The 24,828-nt window shown below is 43.7% G+C and overlaps 1 protein-coding gene across 1 annotated transcript in view; it reads right to left on the reverse strand.

The window, feature by feature from the left end:
* Positions 1–404: 404 nt before the first annotated feature.
* The window catches only part of LOC306912451 (zinc finger E-box-binding homeobox 1-like), a gene marked incomplete at its 5' end in the record, with an annotated part of 88,862 nt that continues 64,438 nt past the window's right edge, over positions 405–24,828 (reverse strand). The window contains 6 exon segments of the mRNA XM_079488692.1: positions 405–5,142; positions 6,701–6,887; positions 8,857–10,622; positions 11,167–11,275; positions 17,937–18,139; positions 19,579–19,746. Coding sequence (XP_079344818.1) covers positions 4,241–5,142; positions 6,701–6,887; positions 8,857–10,622; positions 11,167–11,275; positions 17,937–18,139; positions 19,579–19,746 — 3,335 coding nt within the window. The 3' untranslated portion in view covers positions 405–4,240.

Below are 24,828 nucleotides of genomic sequence, written 5' to 3' on the forward strand. Positions count from 1 at the left end.
TCCAATTCAGATATTGTTTGACAATTTGGCCAATGTTTGACCAGGATTTAATGTATACTTTTTTTATTACGATGCACCGTCTAATGGTCTTTTTCACCGTGGGCCCCGACCCACAGGATGAGAACCAATGCTACCTCTAAAACACTTGTTTTTCCTGGCTTTCATTTCATGACATATTATTCAGATTACTATATGTGCATATAATGGGTTTATTATGGTGCCCAATCCCTGAGGTTGGAGAAACAACATTGTGACCGGAAGTTCATGTGGTTCAAGTCCTATACTGTAGGCTACATACCTAGGTCATATAAAATAATGGGTATTTACTATTTACTGTAGGCCTATGGCAACCATGCAGTGACAAAACATAGTGCATTATTATAGAGTTCAACCAAGCCATTCCAAACATTTGCTTATATTTTTTATTTTTATTGTGATGGGGAGTCATAAAATTGGAGCAAAACTAAAATAAAAACAATACAAAATGACAGTGGGTTCAAAAGGGGGGGGGGACAATATGTAGCCTTTGACATAACAGTACAATGTGACAATTTGGCACAGACCAGAACAAAGGGATGCACAACAATATAAATTTGGTTTTGGAATAAAGGGGGAGATTGGGGAGGCAGGGGCAACATCTTCATAACAAGATCCTTCATGACAACACCAAGGACTCATGCTTTTTTAAATCACAGAGTTTTAGTTTTCAGTAGCTTCATAACAACGCAAGGAATAGGTCCAGTGGACCTGATAGCGGATGCACATGTAACAGTTTCCATTTTCACTTCATTCCCGTCTTTTTTTTTCTCCTTTATTTTAGCTTAAAACTGAATTTGTGTTTACGTAATACTTTTTTTTTTGTGTGTTTTTCTTTTTGGAAACAAACGTAATCTCCCAGAACCACACATTGGGATTTCTGTTTGTCTTCAGATTATTTTTCATACTAAAATATATTATTGTATCAATCCAAACTACAGTATTGTACACTACAATGTGTAATAAATAACCATAAAAGAAAATATAAAAATAAGACACATAAATATAAAAAGTACTCTAAAAACTAAACCGGTACACATGGGGTAGGGTATGGGATTCTAATACTGCCATTGTAAAAAAAAACATACACAGGACACGCATGGAAAAAACAAACAAAACTGGATAAGAACACTGTTAGGTAAAATCAACAACTTAAAACATTCATAAAAACAGGGACCACATTCACTAAAGTTTGTTACCTGGACTACGGAACAGCCTGCCACCATTTTCTTTGAAAAGGAAAGAAAAGCAAGTGCACTCAACTCAGCTAAATGGCTCATAATCAGGAGGGGGAAATTAATTGTCCCCAGAAACAGTGACTTGTAGGAGGGGCGGGGGGTACCCAAAATTACCCAAAATTCACTTTGGAACTAAATTTAGATCTAAATGATGCTTCAATTGGAACATCTGATCTTCCCTTGTTCAGCTGGTGTTAATAGCCATACACAGTATACTTAATCGTACGACAAACAGGTAAAACTTCCAATCTATAAACTCACGAGTTACAACACATTGCGAGGTGGCGCATTGTCAGCTTGTAAAACCAGATATTTTTGAAACATTTGGAAAATTCAGAAAATATTTATTATTTATTTATTTTAATGTTGAACTATAATAACATGCCCACAACAGGGGTTGATGTGGCTAAATATCCCTGCTTATATCATCACTGGGGACAGTCAATGTATTCTATACAGGATACTTATCTCAATTTCATCTTAGTAAACATTCTTTTCTCCTGAGCCTATGGGGAGTACCATATGGTCATGTAGGAAATCAATTAAAATACTTTACAGTGGCCCTCTACATGTGGGTGAATGTTATAGCCTATGTAAACAATAGGATGAAAATCTAACACGTTATACTTACTAGGCTGAAATAACACAATCTTAAGAGCTAAGAATGACACTTCTCCACATTTTGTCCTCAATATACGTCTTAACAACCTTACTGTATGTATTGAGAGGATTTCTATAAATCACAGTGTCAGTCGTTATATATTGTCTGACAATGCAGTTACCTGGATCTGTACTCTGGGATAAGGCCATTGTAAAGTTTTGTCAAAGTTTCCACTAATTAATTGTGCCATCAGCCAAATTTATGCAGCCTTTATAATTTGCTGTGTTACAGTACATACGTAAACATTTTCATATAGGTACGTTGTATGAAAAGGCGACTATAATTCACACAAGCGCCTTAACGTAACTTTACTATTCCAAGGCCATGTCAGCTCGTAGTCAAACAATGTATCAGTGGCAGGCTTTTTAAATGCTATGAAGCATAATAACGGTCAACGACCTATTTTAAACCCATGTTGTGAAAACACAAGTCCAAGCAAGTGAACAAACATTAGTCAATATTGTTGTGGTGTAACACACAGGGGGACATAATACTGGCTACATCTGTGAAGAAAAAAGCACAACACTGACTGATCAATGGCACTTTCAACAGCACACAGGTCTTGCATAAGGCTGGAGGCATTGGGGTGGGGTTCTAACCCCGTTCCTTCACATACAACATGCACGCGATTATATATTCGCTGTCAGGCAGAAACCTCATATCTCCATATTTTAACTTTGTGTTTTTTGTTAATTAACACCCTACTTGATCATACTACAGCATCACACAAAATCATCAAAAGTAGCAGATGTACAAGCATGCAAAGCGGCACGAAGCGGAGCGTTTTGAGCTTGTAGAGGTGCTACTTTTGATGTTTTTGAATTTGAATCGTGAAAAGTAACAGTTTTGGACATATGAGGTTTCCACCCGACAGAGACGATATACTCTGTGTGCGCGCGCACGCGCGCGCGCGCGCGCACGCACGCACGCACGCACGCACGCACGCACGCACACACACACACACACACACACACACACACACACACACACACACACACACACACACACACACACACACACACACACACACACACACACACACACACACACACACACACACACACACACACACACACACACACACACACACACACACACACACACACACAGTCTCACACACACACACACACACACACACAGTATGAGAATAACACTGATCACTGACTGAAAACCAAAGTAAACCAAGAATAAGGAGAAGATTGATAAGAACGGGCATATTTTTCTTTGTTTAGGAACCTCAGTTAGGCCCTATGAGTGGAGTCCACGTTTGTAGGACCAATCCCATCCTCAAAAGGGTGAAGTCTCCAATCATCCATTTGGCCTCTGCTGGGTAGCAAAAAGTTAAGCACCCAATGCTGGCTTTGAGGTTGTGACTGCCTTCCCTGATAGGACAAAGTTTGGTTGTGATGGCAAACAGAACAGAAGCCACGTCATAAACCAGTTTCTTCATCACCCCCCTGCTCCATCCCTCCCCCGAGAGAATACTTTTTTTTCCTTAAGGCTAACAGTCAACATGGAAAACAAAAAAAATATGCTAGCTAGCATATGCTAAGTTATGCTAACACGAACAACATTTTGCTAGCTAGTGTATGTATATAACACCAAAGGGCAGGCAATGCATGAGGCATGTTGTATCCATAGGTAAACCAGGAATACTGTAGTGCAGAGGTTTTTGTTCGTAGAACTCAATAAAATACTGATTTAGCAAACTTCATTGGCAATAAAAAGGTATAGAAATCTTTCTCATCTTTACAGGTTAAAAGGTCTTCGAACATGAGCAACAAGATTAGTAACACTGATGAAATGGAAAAAAACTGAACAGAACAAAACAAGAAGAACCCAACCGGAGATGTCTCAGTAACCAAAAAACCTAAAATCGTTCCACTCTATACTGACAAGTCCATGGGTAAGTTTAGTTCTGGTTTTAAAATCTATAGAACTATAAACAATTTTAACACTGATATTTATTTGTTTCCTCAAGAAAGAAAAATGTCTACCTTTTTTAAGTTCAGGCACACCTGGGTTTTTGCACACAGTAGTGGACCGATATCATGGCAACCGCGGTGGTTTTCAATTGATGGCGAAACGTGGTTTCGTCTCTTTTATTTGACACCTATCGCCTGACTTATACTTGGCCAGCACACCGAAAATAGCCGATCTTCAAGCTTCTCACAACGCATATCGCAGCGTTTTGTAGACAGCTATTTCCGGTGCACGATACAGACACTCGACCCAAGTTTAAATCAGGCGTATGACTTCCGTATATCCTGAATCCCCAGTCCCACAAATCATGTTGATTCCATGTTTATTGGTCGCCTGTCACGACTTCTTCTGTTGGCTGGACGCTGTCCGACTCCTCCCTGATGCTCGTGTCACTACGCGCTACGTTGTCCTCCGTTTCCACAACCACATCCTTTACCACGGCTTCCGCTTCCTCTGTTCGCTCCTCCTCCTTCTCTTCCTCTTCGTCCTCATCAAATTCTAAATGGAGCACCTCGCATTCCATGCCCTCCTCCTCCTCCTCCTCCTCTTCTTCTTCTTCCTGTTCCTCTGCCAACTCTCCCTCTGGGCCCTCCTCCTCCCCCTCCATCGCCTCATCCCCGTCTCTCACGTTCTCCTCCCTGTGTGTCGTTGCCTCAAGCTCTACTGTCACTTCCGTCTCTTCTTCTCTCGACTTCCACTCTCCTGCCCCCTCCTCTCCCTCCCCATCCTCCTCCTCCTCCTCCTCCTCATCATCATCGTCGTCGTCCTCGAAGTTGCCCTCGTAGATTTCGCACTCTCCGTCGTCCACCTGGACGACGCGGATGTCTTCCATGCACATGGCCTCGTCATCGTCCTCATCGTCCTCATCGCTCTCATTCTCGTCCGAGTCCAGCTGCGAGGGCGGCGTCGTGGTCCGGCTGTCCGACAGAGGCCCGCCGCCGGGGCTGCGGACCATCATGCCTTCTGACCTGACATGCCTGCGCGACGACAGACCCCTGCTCCGGAGCGCCACCGAACTGCAGCCCGAACCCGAGCCACCTTCCTTCTTGCAGTAGGAGTAGCGGTGGTTCATGTGCTGCGAGTAGGAGCCCGAGTGGGAGAAGCGCTTGCCACACTTGTCGCACTCGTAGGGCTTCTCGCCCGAGTGTAGCCGCGAGTGCTCGATCAGATGGTGCTTGTGTTTGAAGGCCTTCTTGCAGATGTTGCACTCGTGGGGACGTTTTCCTGGAAAAGTAAGAACGAGAGACAGTTACCATGAGTCAGAGTTGAGTCTAGACTCAGTATTGTATAGTCAGGGATGTCCAGTCACTAGGCTAGTGATCTTGCACCTCCATGTCCCGATTTGATTTATTTGGTTATATTTGTTTATGTTTAAGCCCTGTGCACTTCACCATACAACGTATTGCACCGTGACTTGTTGTGAGATTGTAGATCTGCTATTTTTATAAAGTTGCTATGCCGACACCAGGTGAAACAAAAAGTGGTTGAAATATGGCCCGGCACCTAGGCTGCTGAGCCAGCCTGACGGAGTGCCCCCATCTCTCTCCCCATTTCCTGTCAGTCTACTTTCAACCTATCAATAAAGGCAGAAAAAGCCACAAAAAAAAGAAAGTGGTTGAAATATATTTCAACCATTTGTTTTGAATTAACTTAGAAGCCAGTGTAACGTGTTGCCATGCCTACAGCATTCATTAATCTCCATCAGCAGGTGCATGCAATAGGCCAACTTGATTGTCAAAAATGGTGTGTATCTATAGAAATGGTACGTGAGTAAATTGTGATTTTATACATTTGCTGCTGGCTGTGGTTGTGAGAAAAATTACATTTGGTTAACCTGCTACAGTATTTATTTTCTAAGAATTATAAATGTTTATCTGTGCAAAGTGTGCACTTAACTCTCTCTGCTCCTCTCCCTTTATTTATGTCTATCTCTTGCAGTAAATGTGGTTGCACTATCTTTCCTCTCCAATAAGTGACAGGGCGGTCCTTGGTGGTCTACACTACAGTACAGAAGATGTGTACTGTACTGTGGGTGCATTATAGGTTGAACACTTGATTTTATCAAGTGATACAGTACTAGTATAGTAGTGTACTAGTACTAGAGAGAGTACTAGAAGTAGTACGGTACACTCTGATGCTGAAACAATGTCCTTACTTTTGTATTACTTCTGCTGGCTGCTAAGGCCATCATCTGCACACATTCAAGTGACCGATGGCTCACTCAATCTACAGAATGTATATCTCAGTCACCCCAAGACAAGCTGATGTTTCAGCAGTGCACATGCCCCTGCCTGGGTATGGCACTAACACTGATGAAGTTAGTCAATCCATTCCCTGTGTAGCTAAATTAATAATGTGTGGGAGGGTAAAGTTCCCACTGGAAATTAAACTGTATTTCAGCAGTAGCTCTACAGTATATGCTCGAGTTCAGCATGAGAATGCAAAAGAAGTCTCATGGGTTAGGTCACTGTTTCCCAAACACTGGGTCGGGACCCATTTGTGTGTTGGAGACACATTTTTGTGGGTGGTTTTGTTTCCTAAATTTTGAAAAATATTTCAAAAATGTCCCACATTTTGTTCAGTTTCTCATTATTATCAAAACAAATTCGAACATTTCATAAATAAATGAATACAAAAAACTAAGAAATGCCTCCATTGGACTGGCCCCGTGAAGTGAACAGAGTTGTCGTAACTCTGTCTTACTCTATGGCTCTGGGTTAGGGTTGGTGCCGGTACACAATTAATTGTATAAGCTTGTATAGAAAAAGGAGTTGGAGGATACCTGTGTGCTCGTATTTATGTCTGAGCAGAGAGCTGCCTTTCTGGAACACCTTGTCACACAGGTCACAAGGGAAAACGCCATTGTCCAACAACCGCCGCTTCTTGTAGGGCTGCCAGGCCGAGTCAGAGTCATTTGGGTCTTCTGTCGGGCTCACAACCTCTGTGCTGATTTCTGGCCTTTTCTGTTGCTGCAAACGGAAGAAGATATGTAACAATAATTAGCAAATATGCAACATGGCATTATAGAGTGCCGAAGTCCTGATGTCACTCGCTCATCCCCTGGTTCTGCCTGGTTCACAGAAGTAATTTCTCTATGGAGAATAACATGGGGTCATCTTAAAATCGTTTCATATAAGCATTGTGGTCCAAAAATGAACAAGCTGTATCTGCGTTATTGTCAGGGAGGTGTCTCTGTATCGTTTGCGACAGTCAGTCACTCATATATCTGTTTCTAGCGAAAATGTAACTTCAGTAGCAGTAACAATAGCGTTTTCTCTCAGTCAGTTGATTCTTCCTATCCATGAGTGAAACGGCCCGGGATGACATGTTTATTTTTCAAACACAGTTTTTATATGAGGCGGTCTAAAGTCCCCCTATGGGGATTACAATGCAAATAAAAAGTACCTGAACCCGTAGATTTGCGCCCTCTACCGATATTGACGTCAGACTTTGGTGCTCTATTCATTCTGATATTAACCCCTATGAACCCTCACCCTCCTATTCATGGTCTACATTTTTCAATGGAAGAGTAGGTAGACCACCTCCAACCACTTCACATGTACTACTGTATATTGTAGTAACATACATACAGTACATGCAGATTGGTTTAAATAACATTTTAGGCATTCAATTAAGTCTCAGATTGAGGCACCATGTTTTTATACATTACATAGGCATTTGTGTTGGACAGCAGCAACACCAGGTGGGGACACCTGTGTCAACATGACAGACATATAAGGGGGGTTTCACATGACGAGCCTGGCAAATGTAAATGTGTCTGCTCTACCTGACCCCGGCCCCTCCCCACCCTTTTTTTCTGGGAGAGAATCCAACTGCTGCTGCTATTGTAATGTCTACAGCAGTCATGCACACAGGCGGTATTGGTTAACCTCACCCGGTCATCACACCAGAGGAGGTCTCTGCCTGGATGGAGCCCAAATGACTTAGCCAGGACACAGAGTAAATGTTGAGCTTTTCCCACTCGCAGCACTTACTGTATTAAGTTTGTTTCGTAAATGTACAAAGTGTTCTCACGTGTTCTGAAGAAGATACCGAAAGCTCAAGTAATAAATAAATCAGGGAGTCTCTACTTCGATATGTAGTCTACGCATTACAATCCAGAGTGTTATAGTTTTACTCTGAGAATGTGAGTGTAGAAATGTGAGTTTTCCCACTTTGTTTTGTTTCACAATGAAGATGATGATGATGATGATGTTTACATGCCGAGTGAATTTGTTCTTTTGTTGGAGAAGGGTAAAACATAGCAGGCTAGTAAGCAATGCAGCTGCAGCTAGTAAAATTAATAATGGGTGTGCGAGATTTAGGTGTGCCCATAGCTGTGGGCGTACCAAGCATAAAATACTGTCATTCACACGCCAAATCTAACACACCCATTTTGCTTTTATAATTTTTTTTTTTTTTGGCATTTCTGCCTTTATTGATAGTATCAAGTGAAGATAGAAAGGAAAGAGGGAGAGAGGAGGGGAGAGACACGAAGCAAAGGCCGTCATGAACGGGACTCGAACACGCACCGCGCTCAGGCCAAAGCCTATATGTGGCATGCGCCTGGACTTGGCCAGCGGGCGCCCCACACACCCATTGTTAATTTGATTAGCTTCAGCTGTGTTGTTGTTACATCATGGGTATAGTTTTGCAGCCTGCTGTGTTTTCGCCCTTCTGTAGTTTTTATCAGATATATTACATAATCAATCTAGACTAGTAAGTACTTTATGTACGTAGGTGACAATAATAATTATTTGATGTGTTTTTTCCCTTCCTCCTAAATGTTTTTTATGCATATAGACTGCTGCAAATAAGCAGACAATAATGTGTAAAACCAAAAACCCAATCCCTGGATTATTCACTAGCAGCACTGTTACATTGCTTTAAATCACAAAAGAAGTGCTGTCTTGGGAACTAAAGCCCACTCCTACAGACCTTGTGTCCATTCAGCACGACGGTCTTGGCGGTGGTGCTGCCAGTGGTAGTGGTGTAGGTGTAGGTGAGCTGGGGGATGAGGATGGCGCGCTTGGTGACAGTGCCGATGGCGCCCAGGCACCCCACTGTGCCCTGCCCGGCAAGGGCCACCAGAGTGGGCAGCTGGGCTGCTGTGACGAGGCCAGTCTCCGGCGAGGTGATGTAGATGGTACTACCTATGATATGGTCCTTCCTCGACGGGGAGGTCAGGTTAAGGGGCTTCTCCTGCTGTTTGGTTGGCGCTGGGGACTTCGGGGTGTCAGATCCAGTCGGCGTCTGCTTGGGCAAGGAAAGGTCCAGGGGTTCAGCTTGGGTGTCCTGGAGTTCTGGGTCTTCTGGCTCACTTTTGACAACGATGAGTGAGTTTAGTGGTGTAATGGATGTACCAGTAAGGGATTTGGCAGGCGTTTCTTGGGCAGAGCCTTTGTCTAGGTCTCCGTTCTGAGTTGCAGTTCCTTCCAGGTCGGAAACTGCAGCCCGAGTCTTCTCAGACACCACTTTCCCAGCCTTCATCTTGGCAAACCACTTCCTGACAACTTCCACGGGAATGGCGAGGGAGTCTGAGAGCTTGGCCAGCTCCTCCTTGCTCGGATTGGCATTGGAGGCAAAGTACGTTTTGAGGAGGGAGAGGAGGTCGTCCACAGGTTCCGACTCCTCCAGGGTTACTCCAGCGTCATTCAGCAGAGCGGCGAACGAGGGGTCCAGGGCAGCCGAGTCCACCGCCTCCCCATTGGCTGCTTTGCGGTGCTGGAGGAGGTGTAGAGCCTCCAGGCCGTCGGGACACTCATCACAGAGCAAACACGTGCTGGTGCTCTGTGCTTTCGGCGTCTCAGCGGCCTCTGGGTTTGCCGTCTGAACAGTCTCTGTGGCCGGCTGAGTCACCAGCCCTACCACTTCCGTTGTTCTAATGGGCTCGTACTCTCTGGGCTCTGTCTTGACGATGCTGAGGTCCGTGGGGAGCTTTTGCACGTCTGCGTCCGACGGCTGGACCATGGGTCCAAGGGTGGTGATGGTCTTGGTAGTGGTGGGAGGAGCAGGGGGAGCATCTTTTTTGAGGATCAGGGGGGCGGCGGTAGCGGGGGCGGCGGGGTTGACACTGTAGTTGATGATGATCTTGGTCGTCCCGTCCTGGTCCACGAAGGCAGGCAGGCTGATGATCTGCTGCTGGGCCGGCTGCAACAAAATGCCCTTGCCACCGTTGGCCGTGCCCAGCACCTGCCTCAGGATGTTGCCATCCATGGCCACTTTGAGGACGTTCTGCAGGTCGCTCAGGTTGATGCTGAACGGCGACACCAGGCCTACCGTGGGTACCACCATGGCGACGCCTGGCGGCAGGCCCGTCGTCGTGGACAACGTCGCAGTGGTGATTGTTGTCTGTGCCATGGCCACACCCCCGTTTACCACCCCATTGGTTAATGTCAGCGCCGTTGGCGCTACCGCCACCGGCTTGCAAACGTACTCCACAGGTTCCGACTTGATCTGGATGATGGGGTGCTGTTTGATTTCGGGGTCCTCTTTCACGACTACGCGGGTGGGAGCCAAGGTGCGGGCCATGGTGATGATGGGTCCAGGCAGCGGGGCAGTGGGCGCTGCTGGTTTGATTTGCGGCCGGGGAACACCGTTGGCGGTCGCGCTGGCCACACACTTCTTGCTGCTGATGTGGGAGCTGTAGGAGCCTGAGTGGGAGAATCGCTTCTTACAGTTGGAGCATTCGTATGGCTTCTCTCCTGTGGAGAGCACAATGACACATCAATCAGTTGGAGCATTCGTATGGCTTCTCTCCTGTGGAGAGCACAATGACACATCAATCAGTCTGGGTTAAAAAAAAACAATACAAATGAAACTTAAGTTTATATTTATAAACCTAATCACATTTGTCTGTGGCAAATCAAATTCAAGTTTTCTGTTCGGATGTATGGACTGTCAAGGCCAGAAAGTAGTTTTTTGCCACTCAGTAGGTGTTCCTACATAACTTCCGGGTTTGATGATGATGTCACACGCATACCCTCTATAAGAGTTAATATTTTATCATTGTATTATTGTTATAATTTATGACATACAAACGGTGTGTAGATTTGATAACTGCAATCAGAAAACAGACATGAGAACACATATTACATTCTTAATGAAAGGAGGTACAGCGTACTACAGCCAACCAACTAACGGCTTGAGCAGAGACCTCGATTACAGCAAGCGAACGAGCACATGTGTATGTGTGCACGTGTGTTCTCTGTGGTTGCCAGAGCAGTGTCCATTCATTATTGTACTCACCACTGTGGATGCGCAGGTGCTCTTTCAGGTGGTGCTTGTATTTGAAAGCCTTGGCACATTCGGTACACTTGAACTTGCGGTTCCCGCCGGCTGTGGGAGCCACGTGGCGCTGGAGGGAGCACACAGAGAAAGAGACAGGTGAGAGAGAGTGATTAGAAAATCCACTCACTTGGCCACTTAAAAAGATATTTTCACTTTCAAACATGTTTAGGGTCATTTTAACGTCTACTCAGGCTTTTATGAGCACCCCAAAAGTTTTTATGTTGCTTGATTCAATATTTAGATATTTGATATTACACACCCCCTTCCTATATAAACCCATTGTAAATTAAAACTCAATTTTAACAATGTTAAAATGGAGTGTAAAATGTTAATTGTGGACAAAATCATATCCAACAATAACAAAATATTTTAAGTGTTGGGTCGGAGAGGCTAAATGTCATCAAACGGTGGTCCGTGGCTCAAATGCTGAATAAATAATGGACATGGAAAAGGTTGAAAACCACTGATGTAGTGCATTGAAGCAATAATCATCCTCACTATTCACTATTTCCAGCTCACAGAGCCCGTCTAACAGCTCCTACATATACCAGAATGCATGGAGTGCAAGCCTCTGGCGTCTGTCTGACCCACAAAGAAATGCAATCCATACCACTCAGAAAAGTGGTATGAAAAGTTAATGTAGCACCCTCTACGACGTAGACAGGGTAAGGTATTATCACGTAGAGTCTACGTGATAATACCTTACCCTCAGTTATGGATCATAAATCTAGGTTCAGAAGGAGAACAGTAAGCATAAAATAACACTAGAGACCAGACCATAAGCGGAACAAAGAAAGATATGCCTTGTGTATTATAAAATACAAACACCACGAAATATGATAACGCATGATCCTGTATGGAATGTAAAACCCCCTTTTTTTAGAAGGGCTTTTGTCAGCTTAACTCTAGGTTTAGTTTGGTTTCCTAGGTCTAGTTAAATGTCTAGGTGCACCTGGGGGTTTACTTTAGATCTAATCTAAGAAAATGAGTGGCCTACCAGCAACCCGTACTCAACCTTCAGCAACACAGTCCTCCTCAATGTAAAAGCATTGCATAATGATACTTATATAGACCATATGCCATTATAGAATGCTTTATAAAGTGTTATTATCATGGTTATAAAGCATTACGAAGCAAAAAATAAATAAAGCATTATGAGCACTTGAGCCCTTGAGTAATTACATGTGTTACAGGCAGATTATAATGCATATCAAATTTCAAAAAGAAACAAAGGACTTAAAAACACGGCCATATTTTTGTCAGTGCCTTACTCCTTATCCCTAAACTTCTGTGCATTTTTTACTATTTTGAAAAAACCTTTTAAAATTGTTCAACAAGCTGATCTACATCAACACGTTGTGAGCTTGTAGATCGGCTATTTGAACTATTCAAAAATGTTTTTCAAAATATTAAAAACAGCAAAGAAGTTAAGGGATAAGGGGTTTAGCACTGACGCAAATAGGGCCCACAGTGCCTCAAATTTCCCAATCTCACCCACATTGTAACCCCCCCCCCCCCCCCCCCTCTCCAGGTGAATGGAATATGTGAGTCCCACTATTAGGACTCAATAGCAGGACTCAATAGTGAATGTGAGTGTACACAGTCCTACCACGCGCGTAGTGTAGCAAACTGATTGAATATAGATATCCGCTGTCCAAGGAAAAGCTAAATCTTCACATGCAAATCTTCACGATGTCTGGTCTGGTGGGCTGCTTTGGGGGACTGGAATAATCCCTCCAAAAACACCTGGCCAATTCTTTTCTTCAGAAAACTCCCCTCAAAAATCCTTCCACAAGGGTGACAGGTGAGCGAGCAGATTCATCTTCAGTTTCCTCAGCGGTTTACTTTATGTTAGGACTTTGACCACAAAGTCTAGGTTGATAACTAACTTGATAATTATTCAGTTCTTTTCTCTCTTCTCTGGATCACATGTGCTCTCTTTCTCCAGGGCAAACCTATCCAACAAGGAAGTAGCATGGAGGTGAGGGGCGGAACTAAGCGTTTACTCTAGCTTCTGATAGGCTTAGAGCAGTTTTGACACTGGCGTCTAACTGGCTTAGAGCTATCTGTCCGTTTATTAACTTCTGGACACACATTGGTTTAAAAATCTAGAGTGTTAACACTATACTACTACTATGTACTATAGGTATTGATTATTGTCAGTGTTTTTATGTGATAACTTATTTTATCTGGGTTACATTATGTATTTTAAATTGCAATTCTACACAAAACAAAACAACTTGTTTGCATGATTTGTGTTACTTTTGTGCAGCATAAACCATCTAATTGTATTGTGCATGGTTGTAATGATGACACAGGGAAGAGACACAGAGTAGCTTATTTCCCCGATTTGTATGTCCAACCGTGCGAGGAATGACAATAAACAACGCCAACAATGACAAGAACATGACATGACTCGTTGGACTTGTTGCATACTCAGTAGTACACAGGTATTTCACACTGGCCGGCACCAAAACCATGTTGTACCATCCGTTTTTGGAAAGCGATGACGAGGATGAGCCCAGGAAGAAACAAGGTTAAATAAAAAGGTATGCTATTTTTCAGTCAACAATTTGCTTGCTTGTAATATTAGCTTATCTCTGCAGTAATAGCACAGAACCTGCTCTATGCTAATGGAACAGAAACACAAACACCCTTTGGCGCCTTCCAGGGGTAAGGCTCTTCTTGACCTTCTTGACTGTTAGGTAATTATCAAATATTTGCCCTTAGCACAGAGTAAAATATGATGTGTTGTTGTTGGGTTGACATTATCATGGTCATGGTGGTGACTAACTCACTTAGTTTTTTCTTTGCATTGAGCTCTAAGCAAAATTCTGTGTTATAACAAAATTGCCTCAGCAGTTTATCATTTCAATGTGCTTCTTGGGGTTTGAATGCTGCTGATACTAATACTAATAATACTAATAATACTTTATTGAAAGCACATCCACCATAAAATACCAAATGGATTGGGGCATAGTACTCACATTTTTCACTTAAGTAAAAGTATCAATACCCTATCGTACAAATAGTTTGTTAATGTTACAAGTACAAGTACGGTACTCAAGTTTTGAGCAAAAGTAAAAGTACAAAAGTATTAGAAACAAAAATGTACTTTAAGTACCAAAGGCAAAAGTACTCATTGTGCAGAAGGTCCAGCAGAAGTTGTTAATGTATGTTCAGTAATAATAATCAAAAATCTATAAAGAAACTAGTAACTAAAGTTGTTAAATAATTGTAGTGGAATAAGTACAATATTTAACTCTGAGATGTAGTGGAGTAGGCGTAAAACTGGAAATACACCAGTAGAGTACTTGAGCAACTGAAAAATACTGAATGAAGCTCGGCAGCCCTTTCTATCGCATGTGGATAACCTTGGTGCCCAGCCCCCCTCTGATCTAGACTGTGTGCGACGGAGGTAGGGGCTGTCCTGAGGTGAGGTGAGATAACCCCTGGCTGTGCACCTGGTCGCCCCTTACTGATTAACTAGCACTGATAAAAGACAGGAAAGCTTCCTTGTTCATACTTAGCTGTTCTGATTTATTCATGTGTTTTATTATTATTCTGTTACAGCTATAGCTGCATTATGCAGCCGTGTAGGGTGGAATAAAAATGTGACTGGGCCAATTAGAATTCTCTGCACATTTAATTCATGAATGCAGGAACATTATCCATTCTCATGGACAACTGGCAGTAGCCTATGGCCTACTATGCTATGCCTAGCTACAGACTACAGTACTTAACTGGTCACACATAGACCATTGATATGCACACGTTGGCAGATGTTGTAACTTGGTTAAAGGTGCGAATGGGGCAGCCAATGTATCTATTGTTGTCGGAGGAGAAGATTTTTCTTCCCGCCTCCGTCTTTTAGCAGAGCTTGTGCAAGAGCTCCATTGACCGAGCCACGGCCAGAGTTGCCCAACAGACTTCTGGCACTATGTAACTTTCCTCGTCTTCTACCCTGGATTTGAACCGGTTTGCTGTGCAAGAAGTGCTGACATATTTATCAATGAGCTAATAGAGCCTGCCTGCTTGCTCGTGGGAATACATTTAATCTTGGTGTCAGATCCTGTGTCTAGGTGAGACGTGACCTTTGAGTAGGCTTTGACACAAATGATCTAAATGTCTCAATAAAAGAGCATGCAGGGATACACAATACAACCACCCCAGTTGTATCAGTTGTATTGAATTAGCATACTTTAACTCTGTACAAAATGTTATTTTATTAATTAAAAAAGCATACCATTATTTATATTATTTGTATTTATTTATGTATTCAGAGTGCCTATTTCACCCATGCAATTCCAGGCAAAGCTATAGTAACAGCCTCTGCAGTCTATCATTTATTGCAAATGGTATATTGTATTTTGCTTGTCTTTTTTGATACATGCCACAAACATTTACCTAGTAAGGCCAGTCCACATCAATGCAACTCCTTGCAACATGCAACTACTTGCTACCATTATCCCCAGTGGCAGTGACTAGTTGCATTGGCCTATCAGGTAACCCACCATGCTTGGATGCTCTGCTCTAGGCTATTCAAAATCAGTTTCACCAGCAAAATAGTAAATGAACATGGTGAATTTTGGAATTGGCCAACAGTTGTTTTGGCTAAAACAAGTTCCAGACAGTCATTTTTAATTGCTGTACTCGTTCACCATGTGCTCTCACTGACTAAGTACAATTCCCAGTATTAATATATACAAATACACTCTTCTGGAGTCCATTTGGTTACAGAAGTACTAGCTCAGATTTATATTAAAGTCCCAATCCACACATTATGTCCCATCAAGGTGTGGTTTAAATCCTCAGAAAAACATAGTCTCTGCTCAATATGTCCATGTAAATGTCAATTATTAAGGAGCTTTACAGTACCTTTTTCTTTGCACAAATGTATTATTCCATATCCTTTTGAAGCATGCATAGAATTGATCCTGCAGAATGTGGGTAATCCAAGACTGCACTACTAGGCACAGCAGCACATTCAAAGCACTGCACTGTGACTTCCTCATTGTCTGGAGAAGCCCTGACCACATGGTGGTGTCAGGTGACGGGGGAGTGCTTGTTTTGTGTCACTCAGGTGTCAGATGACAGGGGAGGGGGGGGGCTTGTTTTGTTTCACTCAATCTCCCTGCATTCTTCCGCGTTCATTTAATTAATGAGGCTCCTTTTGACTGGCGTTTAAGTGTATGATGTTGCACCTCACCTCACCTGAACGCTCCCTACTCTGGGCACGTCATAATAGGCGACCATTTGGAAAACATAGCAGATCTACAAGCTCACAACGCAGTGCTGAACAAACACTCAGTGACTCAACACTATCAACAACGACGAGCACACCATTCAAAAGAACATGTGGCCATTTATATTCGGTTCCTCAAGCTTTATAGCATTGCATTTAGAGCTTTAACTTTACACAAATGTATCACACCCTGGTCAGTGAAGTACTGTACATTAGTGTTTTTAAGTGGTTAATGCTTAGGAGCTATACAGAGTGCAATAAACGGCCAAGCTTCAAAAATACAATAGCCATAGAGATAATAGAAATAGAAAAAATGACACAACTGGTAAAACAGCCTCAGTGTCTGTCGCTGTTGCCTGTCACATTGATTGATTGATTGATTGATTGATTGATTGATTGATTGATTGATTGATTGATTGAGTTTGTGTTAAAAATGCATATACTGTACATGACTGTACTGTATGACTGGGGAAAACAGCCTTTTGTTTTAGTGCCCCAACCACATGGAATGACTTACAGCTTAAATTAAAAGATCTGCTCTCCCATTACATACAGTCAATTTAAATCTTTGGTTGCAGACTTACCCCCAAGTGTCTGCAACTGTTTTTAAACATGTAGTAATTAGATCACACAATGAGGATTTCCTTGTTGCTGTTGCTGTTGCAAAACAAAACAGAACAGTTGCTGTTCTGTTTTGTTGTTTTTGTTTATTGCTTTGAAAATGTTGAATTATGTTGTACTGTATCTCGACGACACTGCAAATGAGGGAAACCTCAATGTCTCTCAGGAATAAATAAAGGTTTGAATGAATGAATGACTATGTACATATCTGTCAAAAGGATAAAACACAAAAAACCCTTTAGAGCATACTTATTTCCATGGTGGTCCTTTGAGTGCAAATGTGTGTTAGATCAATCAATGCATTTATTAAGGACAGATTTATTAAGCAACTGTTGAAATTTCAACAGACTATTCAGCAGACACGTATTCTAAACTGACCACTCACTGAGAAAACACCCACTGGCAGGGTGCCAAATGAGGTTCCCTAGCTGTCCTGTCCAGGGTTGCCAAGTCCACTTAACTTTGGATTTGTTTTTTTCCAGAGTTGCAGGAAAAAAGGACGATGAGATGTATACTATACTATAAATGTTCGGGGAGTAGTGTGAATCACATTGATTGACAGAATCGGTCTGGTGTCCCTACTCTTTAAGCCCTGGCTAAAGTATGTGTGTAATGCTATAATAAATTACTAAAACATAAAATATTATAGACATGCATAGTATTTATAATGATAATGCATTGAATCTTTTTTTATTAGGATTATATGGCCATATTGTTCGGCTTGTTTTGGTTTGTTTTTCGAGGGGCTTATTTCTCTGGCAAGAGTTGTTTTGTTTTTGGCTTGTTTTTGGAAGTGGGTTTTGGCTTATTTCTCTCACGAGAGCTGGCATTGGCACCACTGGTCCTGTCCTGTGTGCAGTACCTGCTCCTGCATGTTCTTGTGGTGACTCATGTGTCTCTCCAGCTGCGAGCGGTAGGTGAAGGTGTAGCTGCAGTGGGAGCAGCTGAAGTTGTCCTCGCTGGTCTCGTGGCGGTACTTGATGTGCTCCTTCAGCGAGGCGTTGCGCTTGTAGCCGCGGGAACAGTACGGGCAGGTGTGCAACTGGGAGAAGGAATCTGGAGTGCCTGCATGGGGGGGGGGGGGGGGGGGGGGGCAAGAGGACATGTGGAGATGCAATATGGCATTACTTGTATTATAATACAACGAGTTTGATAAGTGTATGTGATTGTAAAGTATGCAGAGCAATGTATGGTACAATGATGATGATCAGTGGTGGAAGAAGTACTTGTTACCGCTCTTCTGTTTTATATTCTACTGTACAACTTGAACAGGAATTATTTATTCCTAGATGTCTTTATTTATGTTATTTTTAATTGATGACGTTTTGATGTTTTACAAAATTTACAATTACAATTTAATCATTTAGCAGATGCTCTTAATCCAGAGCGATTTACAGTAAGCAACAACACGGTAATATATCAAATACATAGAAATAGTCTATACTATATACACTATAGAGTGCTATGTCTACATAATATGCTGTCTAAATTAAAAGTTTGCAAAGTTTAGCCTTTGCATATGCCTGTAAGGTCGTTAAAGCTCCACTACAATTATTTGAAAACTTTAGTAGTAGGACTCGAGTAGTAGACCTTTTTGAATTATTATTATTACAAAACACACATTAACCACTTCAGCCCTATTTAAACTTTGGATATTTGAAAATAGCAGAGCATTGTGTGCTTGTGGATCTGCTATTTCCATAAGATTTGAATACATTTTATACATAATGATACCTTGTGAAACGGGACAATCTGCATAATGAGTACTTTTTATTTTTGGTATTTTACGTATATTTTGACGACAATACTTTTTTTTAATACTTTTTATCCCACGATTTTGTAACCCCTTTTTCACCCCTGTGTCAATTATCTAATGTGAACCTGGGCTCTACACACCCTCTGCCAACCTAGTCCCCATATATGGGGGACATGGGGAGAGCAACGGACTTGAACTCATGCTTCCTTCATGCCTGAGTGTCCAAGTTGCTCCTTTACACCTGACAGGGGGAGTTTCCCTGGTTGGATGTAGCGCGTGGAAGGAACACGTTATTCCTTTCCCCTCCATCAGGCGCCCCGGCTGGCCGGGGGGAGGCAGTTTAGAGACCAGGATTACTGCATGTGAGGGTACCTACCCTAGGGGACACGGGGAGAACATGCAAACTCCACACAGAAAGGCCCTTTCGCCAACCCTGGGCACTGATGACGCGGAGGAGGAAACACGCCTCCAGCACCCACAGCGCCCCTAGCGGGAATCGAACCCAGGACCTTCTAGCTGTGAGGCGACAGCACTACCAACTGTGCCACCGTGCCCCCCACGACAATACTTTTGTAATTTTACTCAAATTATGATTACCAGACTTTTACTTGTAAGGGAGTATTTCTACATTGCAGTATTGATACTTAGTTTTACTAAGTATCAATAATAACCACTGGTTAGTAGTTTTCTAGTTGAGTTCTAGGAATTGGAAGCAAGCTGCAGGTCTAGCGGGATTGTCTGTAGGTACCATTTTCATCTGAGCCTCCTCTCTCCTCGGGAGCCTCCGGGTAGATGATGGCTGTGTCTCCCTGTTGGAGAATCTCCTCTACCAGGAAGGTGTCCTTCACCACCTCCTCGTCCTCGTCCTCCTCTTCTTCCTCCTCCTCCTCGCCCTCTGACACACACTCTTGTTTCACTGAAACACACAGACGGATGGATGCACGGTAAAATACAAGGCAACAAATGGGCACGCAGGGTTTCAAAACAAAACTCCAAGCTGAAGACCCAAAGGAATTACATCAAATGTCCTTCTGGTGTGTATGGTACGAATAGCATCCAAGCAAAGTACTGTGCATTATGAACTGTAGTGTTTTCAAAGTTGCTTTGGAGATATGCAGAGTGCAATTGAAGCTATGAAGCTTCAAAAAGATATTAGCCATAGGAAAAAAAACATGACCTTTTTGGGTAGTGGACCTTTCTGTGTGTGTGTGTGTGTGTGTGTGTGTGTGTGTGTGTGTGTGTGTGTGTGTGTGTGTGTGTGTGTGTGTGTGTGTGTGTGTGTGTGTGTGTGTGTGTGTGCGCGTGTGCCAAATGCCACCATACAAGCACAATATGGTTAGTATTTCTTTGCCAGTGCCTGAATGAAAGTAACTACTGGGTATGACAATCTCCTCATGAACATTATTTGTAAATATTAGGCTGAAAGTGAATTAACCCCCGCAGCTGCAAGAACATACCACTAGAGGGAACCCCAGGGCAGTTCATGGTTTTCTGTGATAACCAAGTACCCAAAGTATACTATTGATTTCAATGGTTTTAACTGTGACTGGGAATTGTGTGATATGTATACTACACTTGGTATTTTGATGGTTGAGGGGCATTGTAATCAGTGCCACTATATTCTGAAAACAGCAGTCACGAAAAAACAACCGCATCTCTATAAAAGTATCACTCAGCCTTATTTACCTAGCTTATTATACCTGTAACCTAGCAACGGCTGCCAGCTGCCAAGAAAGAACAACGGAACATTAACCATTATCAGTTTGCTACTGGGCAAGAATTAATCATAACAATGCGTCATACCTGTTGGGTTTGAACAAATCTCTTTTGATTTGATTTTGGATCACAATTAAACCCTAAACTGACGAACGGCCTGCCTGCATCAAAAAATACCCCCAAATGGGCCCAATTAAGATTTTATCCCTCTTTCAAACAAGGACCTGGATGTGCTACAAAGGGAGAGGGAACGGTTTTATCATGTATATTAAAACTGTAGTATAATCGCAATAATACACGTAAGGTTGTGCTATGTTGTGAAATAATCTCACTGGTGTGCAGCTACTCTATGGCAGTGGTTCCCAAACCTTTTCATGTCAAGGACCCCAAAAGTGACACTAATTAGCCCCGTGGACCCCCATTAGAAAAGATATGCCAGGGACCACCATAAAAGAAGATTTTTACGGCTCTAGCAGTGATTCTCAACCCGTTTAATTTCAAGGACCCCCAGTTGGACATGCATTGGGCTACGGACCCCCCATTTAATGGCATTTCTATCTCTGGGACCCCAATTTATATTTTAAAATCAATGTTAATTTAACTCTGAGAGTGTACAAATGGAACCAAATGGACCCTAACGGCTCCATTTGGTTCCATTTGTACACTCTGAGTTACAGACCGATAAAGGTCCATTTGGTTCCAAACTATAATTTAGCTGGGGACCCCCTGGAACTGCCTCAGCGACGCCTGGGGGTCCCTGGACCCCATATTATATCTTATTTTTGAGTGGTGTAAACCACTCCTACGACTGGCTTTGTTAGTTTACGTGTCTGTCTGTCTGTCTGTCTGTCTGTCTGTCTGTCTGTCTGTGCTCAAAAAATGAGCATGGTTGCTACGGTCACCCAGTTCACCCGGGTGAGATTTCATTACGTCAGACATTACGTCAGACCACAGCTGATCAGGCTATATAAGACCTTACACCACTCAGTTCACACGGGTGTGATTTTTAACATAAGACCCAATTACTGAATGTAGGGGTCCAAGTATTAGTGGACCCCTACAGTAGGGGTCCAAGTATTAGTGGTTCTCAAGTGTTTTATTTGCAACGACCCCCTTAACGCCGGAGCTCCACTGACTGTGCTGCATCGTGTTGCATTTGGACGGCGTCAAAAAATGAACCGTAGCGAATGGGTGACGCCATCAAAACGCAACGCGCAGGGTAACGAACGTCGGCAGTGGAGCACCCTGTATTGATTAAAAAGGGAACATTCCCTGCGTTGACGATGACGTGGCGCTGACGGACGCCCGATGGGCCGATGGCTGCAGTGAAACCCTGGTGTAACTCTGAATGTATGGTCCATACATAGTAATATGTTATGTCAGTGATTATTTTTTTCCTTTTATTTCTCCTTTATTGATAGGACAATAGACTGACAGGAAATGGTGAAAGAGATGGGGAGTGACACGCAGCAAAGGTCGTCAGGATCGGGATTCGAACCTGCGTCACGCTGTCAGCCTGGCATCGCAGCCTAGGGTGCACTGACCACTGCACCACTGTCGGCCCAGGCCATGTCGGTGATTCTCAACCTGTGGGCCAGGGACCACTGGTGGGCCGGCGAGGGTATTGCTAGTGGGCCAAAAACCTTTGATTTTAATGATAATATAATATAACATTAATATAAACAAGAATGACACACGTATCATTAACTGGCAGGTGAAACAAGCGTCCCCCCTGTTTTTTTGTGTTATAATCTTTTTAAGGTGTTGGTTCTCTGTGACAACCATTGCGTTGTTTGCGTTCGTTTCCGACGTGCTTTTGTTGGTTCAATCACTGTGTTTTGTTCTGTAGCTCCAGTTAGCTCATAACCTTTGCCGCTGTAGAGTTATGCTGCGGCGTTGCAAAGTCTGAGTTAACACTTCCGCGTTGCGGCCTTTCAGGGCTTAGGAGGCACTCCCATTGGCTTGGGCGGCGTTTCAGAGTATGGGTACAGACTCGGGGCAGCCAAACATGACTAGGTCCTCAAAGCCAACCTGAGAGAAAATAGGCCAGGCTTCACCTGGCAAACAATGGTATGTAATGAAAATGTATTTTTTTAGAACCTAGAAGCGCCCCGCCCCCACCCGATCCAGAGAAGGTAGAGAACCACTTATGCATGCTATCTCACAGCATTGTTTCTCCTGCCATTATACCATTATGAAATGACTTCCTTTGCTTCATACCGTGTGATTCTCTGTGAAACGAGGTGGCCATGCGGAGCCGGTGGCCAAACAGAAACGTATCCAGTGTGTTTCCATGGCGATTAAGCGTGTTAAACGGAGGCAGGACCTGTGCCAGGAGGCCATGCCCCCTTCCTGCTGAGCTCTGAGAGGGACAGGTGCAGCTCCAGAGACCAGTGTGTGTGTGTGTGTGTGTGTGTGTGTGTGTGTGTGTGTGGTGTGTGTGAGAGAGAGAGCTATAGGATCTGCTGCTATAGAACCAGTCGTAAAAAGAGGGGAGGCTGATGTATGTGTGGGTGTGGGTGTGCGTGTGCGCGCGCGCGCGTGTGTGTGTGTGCATGTGTGCACGCACACGTCCATAAAAGAACAGGAGGGCTCCTGGCTGCTAACGGCCTTTTTTTCCAGTTGAATGTATGTCGTCGTACGGCAAAAAATGCATGATGTCTGCGTCCTATGATGTCATAGGGCGGCTCTCTGCTCCACACACATGCACACACCTTTTCTATGCCTGTCCTTCCTTCTCTTTGTCTCTCTATTCACTTATGTCCAACCCCCCCCCCCCCCTCTCTCTCTCTCACTCTCTCTACTGTAACTCTGTAGTTCTCTGTGCCTCCGTCTTTCTTGTTTTCTCTCTTTTCTCTGTGCCTCTCTCACCATTACATCGTTCACTCACTTCTATGCATTTCTCTACGTCTCTGCCTCTAATCTTCTCTGTCTGTCTGTCTGTCTGTCTGTCTGTCTGTCTGTCTGTCTGTCTGTCTGTCTGTCTGTCTGTCTGTCTGTCTGTCTGTCTGTCTGTCTGTCTGTCTGTCTGTCTGTCTGTCTGTCTGTCTGTCTGTCTGTCTGTCTGTCTGTCTGTCTGTCTGTCTGTCCTGTCTGTCTGTCTGTCATGTCTATATCTCTCTAGTCCCTGTCTGTCTGTCTGTCTGTCTATATCTCTCTAGTCCCTGTCTGTCTGTCTGTCTGTCTGTCTGTCTGTCTGTCTGTCTGTCTGTCTGTCTGTCTGTCTGTCTGTCTGTCTGTCTGTATGTCTGTCTGTCTGTCTGTCTGTCTGTCTGTCTGTCTGTCTGTCTGTCTGTATATCTCTCTAGTCCCACACCTCTTCTACCCTCTTATGTCTCCTTCTCTCCGTCTCTCAGCCCATGCATAACAAGGGTCCATTCTTTCACTCTCAGAGATAAGTTAACTCTCAGGACTTGTCCTGCACTCCTCCTGTCTCTACTTCTCTCTCCACCTCTTGCTCTATCTCAAACTCCTCCTCTTCAACCCCTCTTCTCTCACTTTTGATAAGTATAATCGTCTCTCTCTCTCTCTCTCTCTCTCTCTCTCTCTCTCTCTCTTCCATGTTTCCTCCACTCTACAATTAGACTGAGTGTCTAACAACAGCCACGTCGCCATGGCGAACCGAACGATGGAGCACACATGTGGAATATTGGAGTGGAATGAAAACAGGAAATCACGTGATTCTATACACATGCACGCACACATATGCGCACCCACGCACACACACACACACACGCACGCACGCACGCACGGACGTGTATGCACGCACACACACACACAGAGAGAGAGCACTGCGCCTGCCAGGACGCGTCAGTCCAAAGTGAATTTATAACCCAGTATGGATTGGAACTGCAGTGCGGGCGCGGCTGGCTGCAGGTGGAGTGCCATGCTGTACGTTAATATCTCCATCTTCACAGCGTCACTCTGCACCATGCAGCCACCTGTGTGCTCTGATGTGCCGCTGAGTCTCAACACGGGGTCCTTGAGGGGGTTCCAGGCGGTCACTTAATACCTTCCCTGGAACCTTAAGACCTTCCCTGTCTGTTACCAACTAGACATCCTGACTACTGACTCCTGCATGAACTCTGGCACATTTGCACATTGACCAGGAGAGTGGTTCTCAACCTTTTCAGGCCGCAACCCCCAAAATAATCATTTTAACTGGGGACACCCTAGCTTGACAAGCATTTGGAATTGGCATGACATTTTTGGTCCACAGATCAATATTGTGAAAATGTCAGCGCTACAAGGTGCAAAAGCTTATGGATCAGCTTTTTTCAAG

Source organism: Electrona antarctica, assembly GCF_951216825.1.
Source record: "Electrona antarctica genome assembly, chromosome: 19".
Classification (NCBI taxonomy): domain Eukaryota; kingdom Metazoa; phylum Chordata; class Actinopteri; order Myctophiformes; family Myctophidae; genus Electrona; species Electrona antarctica.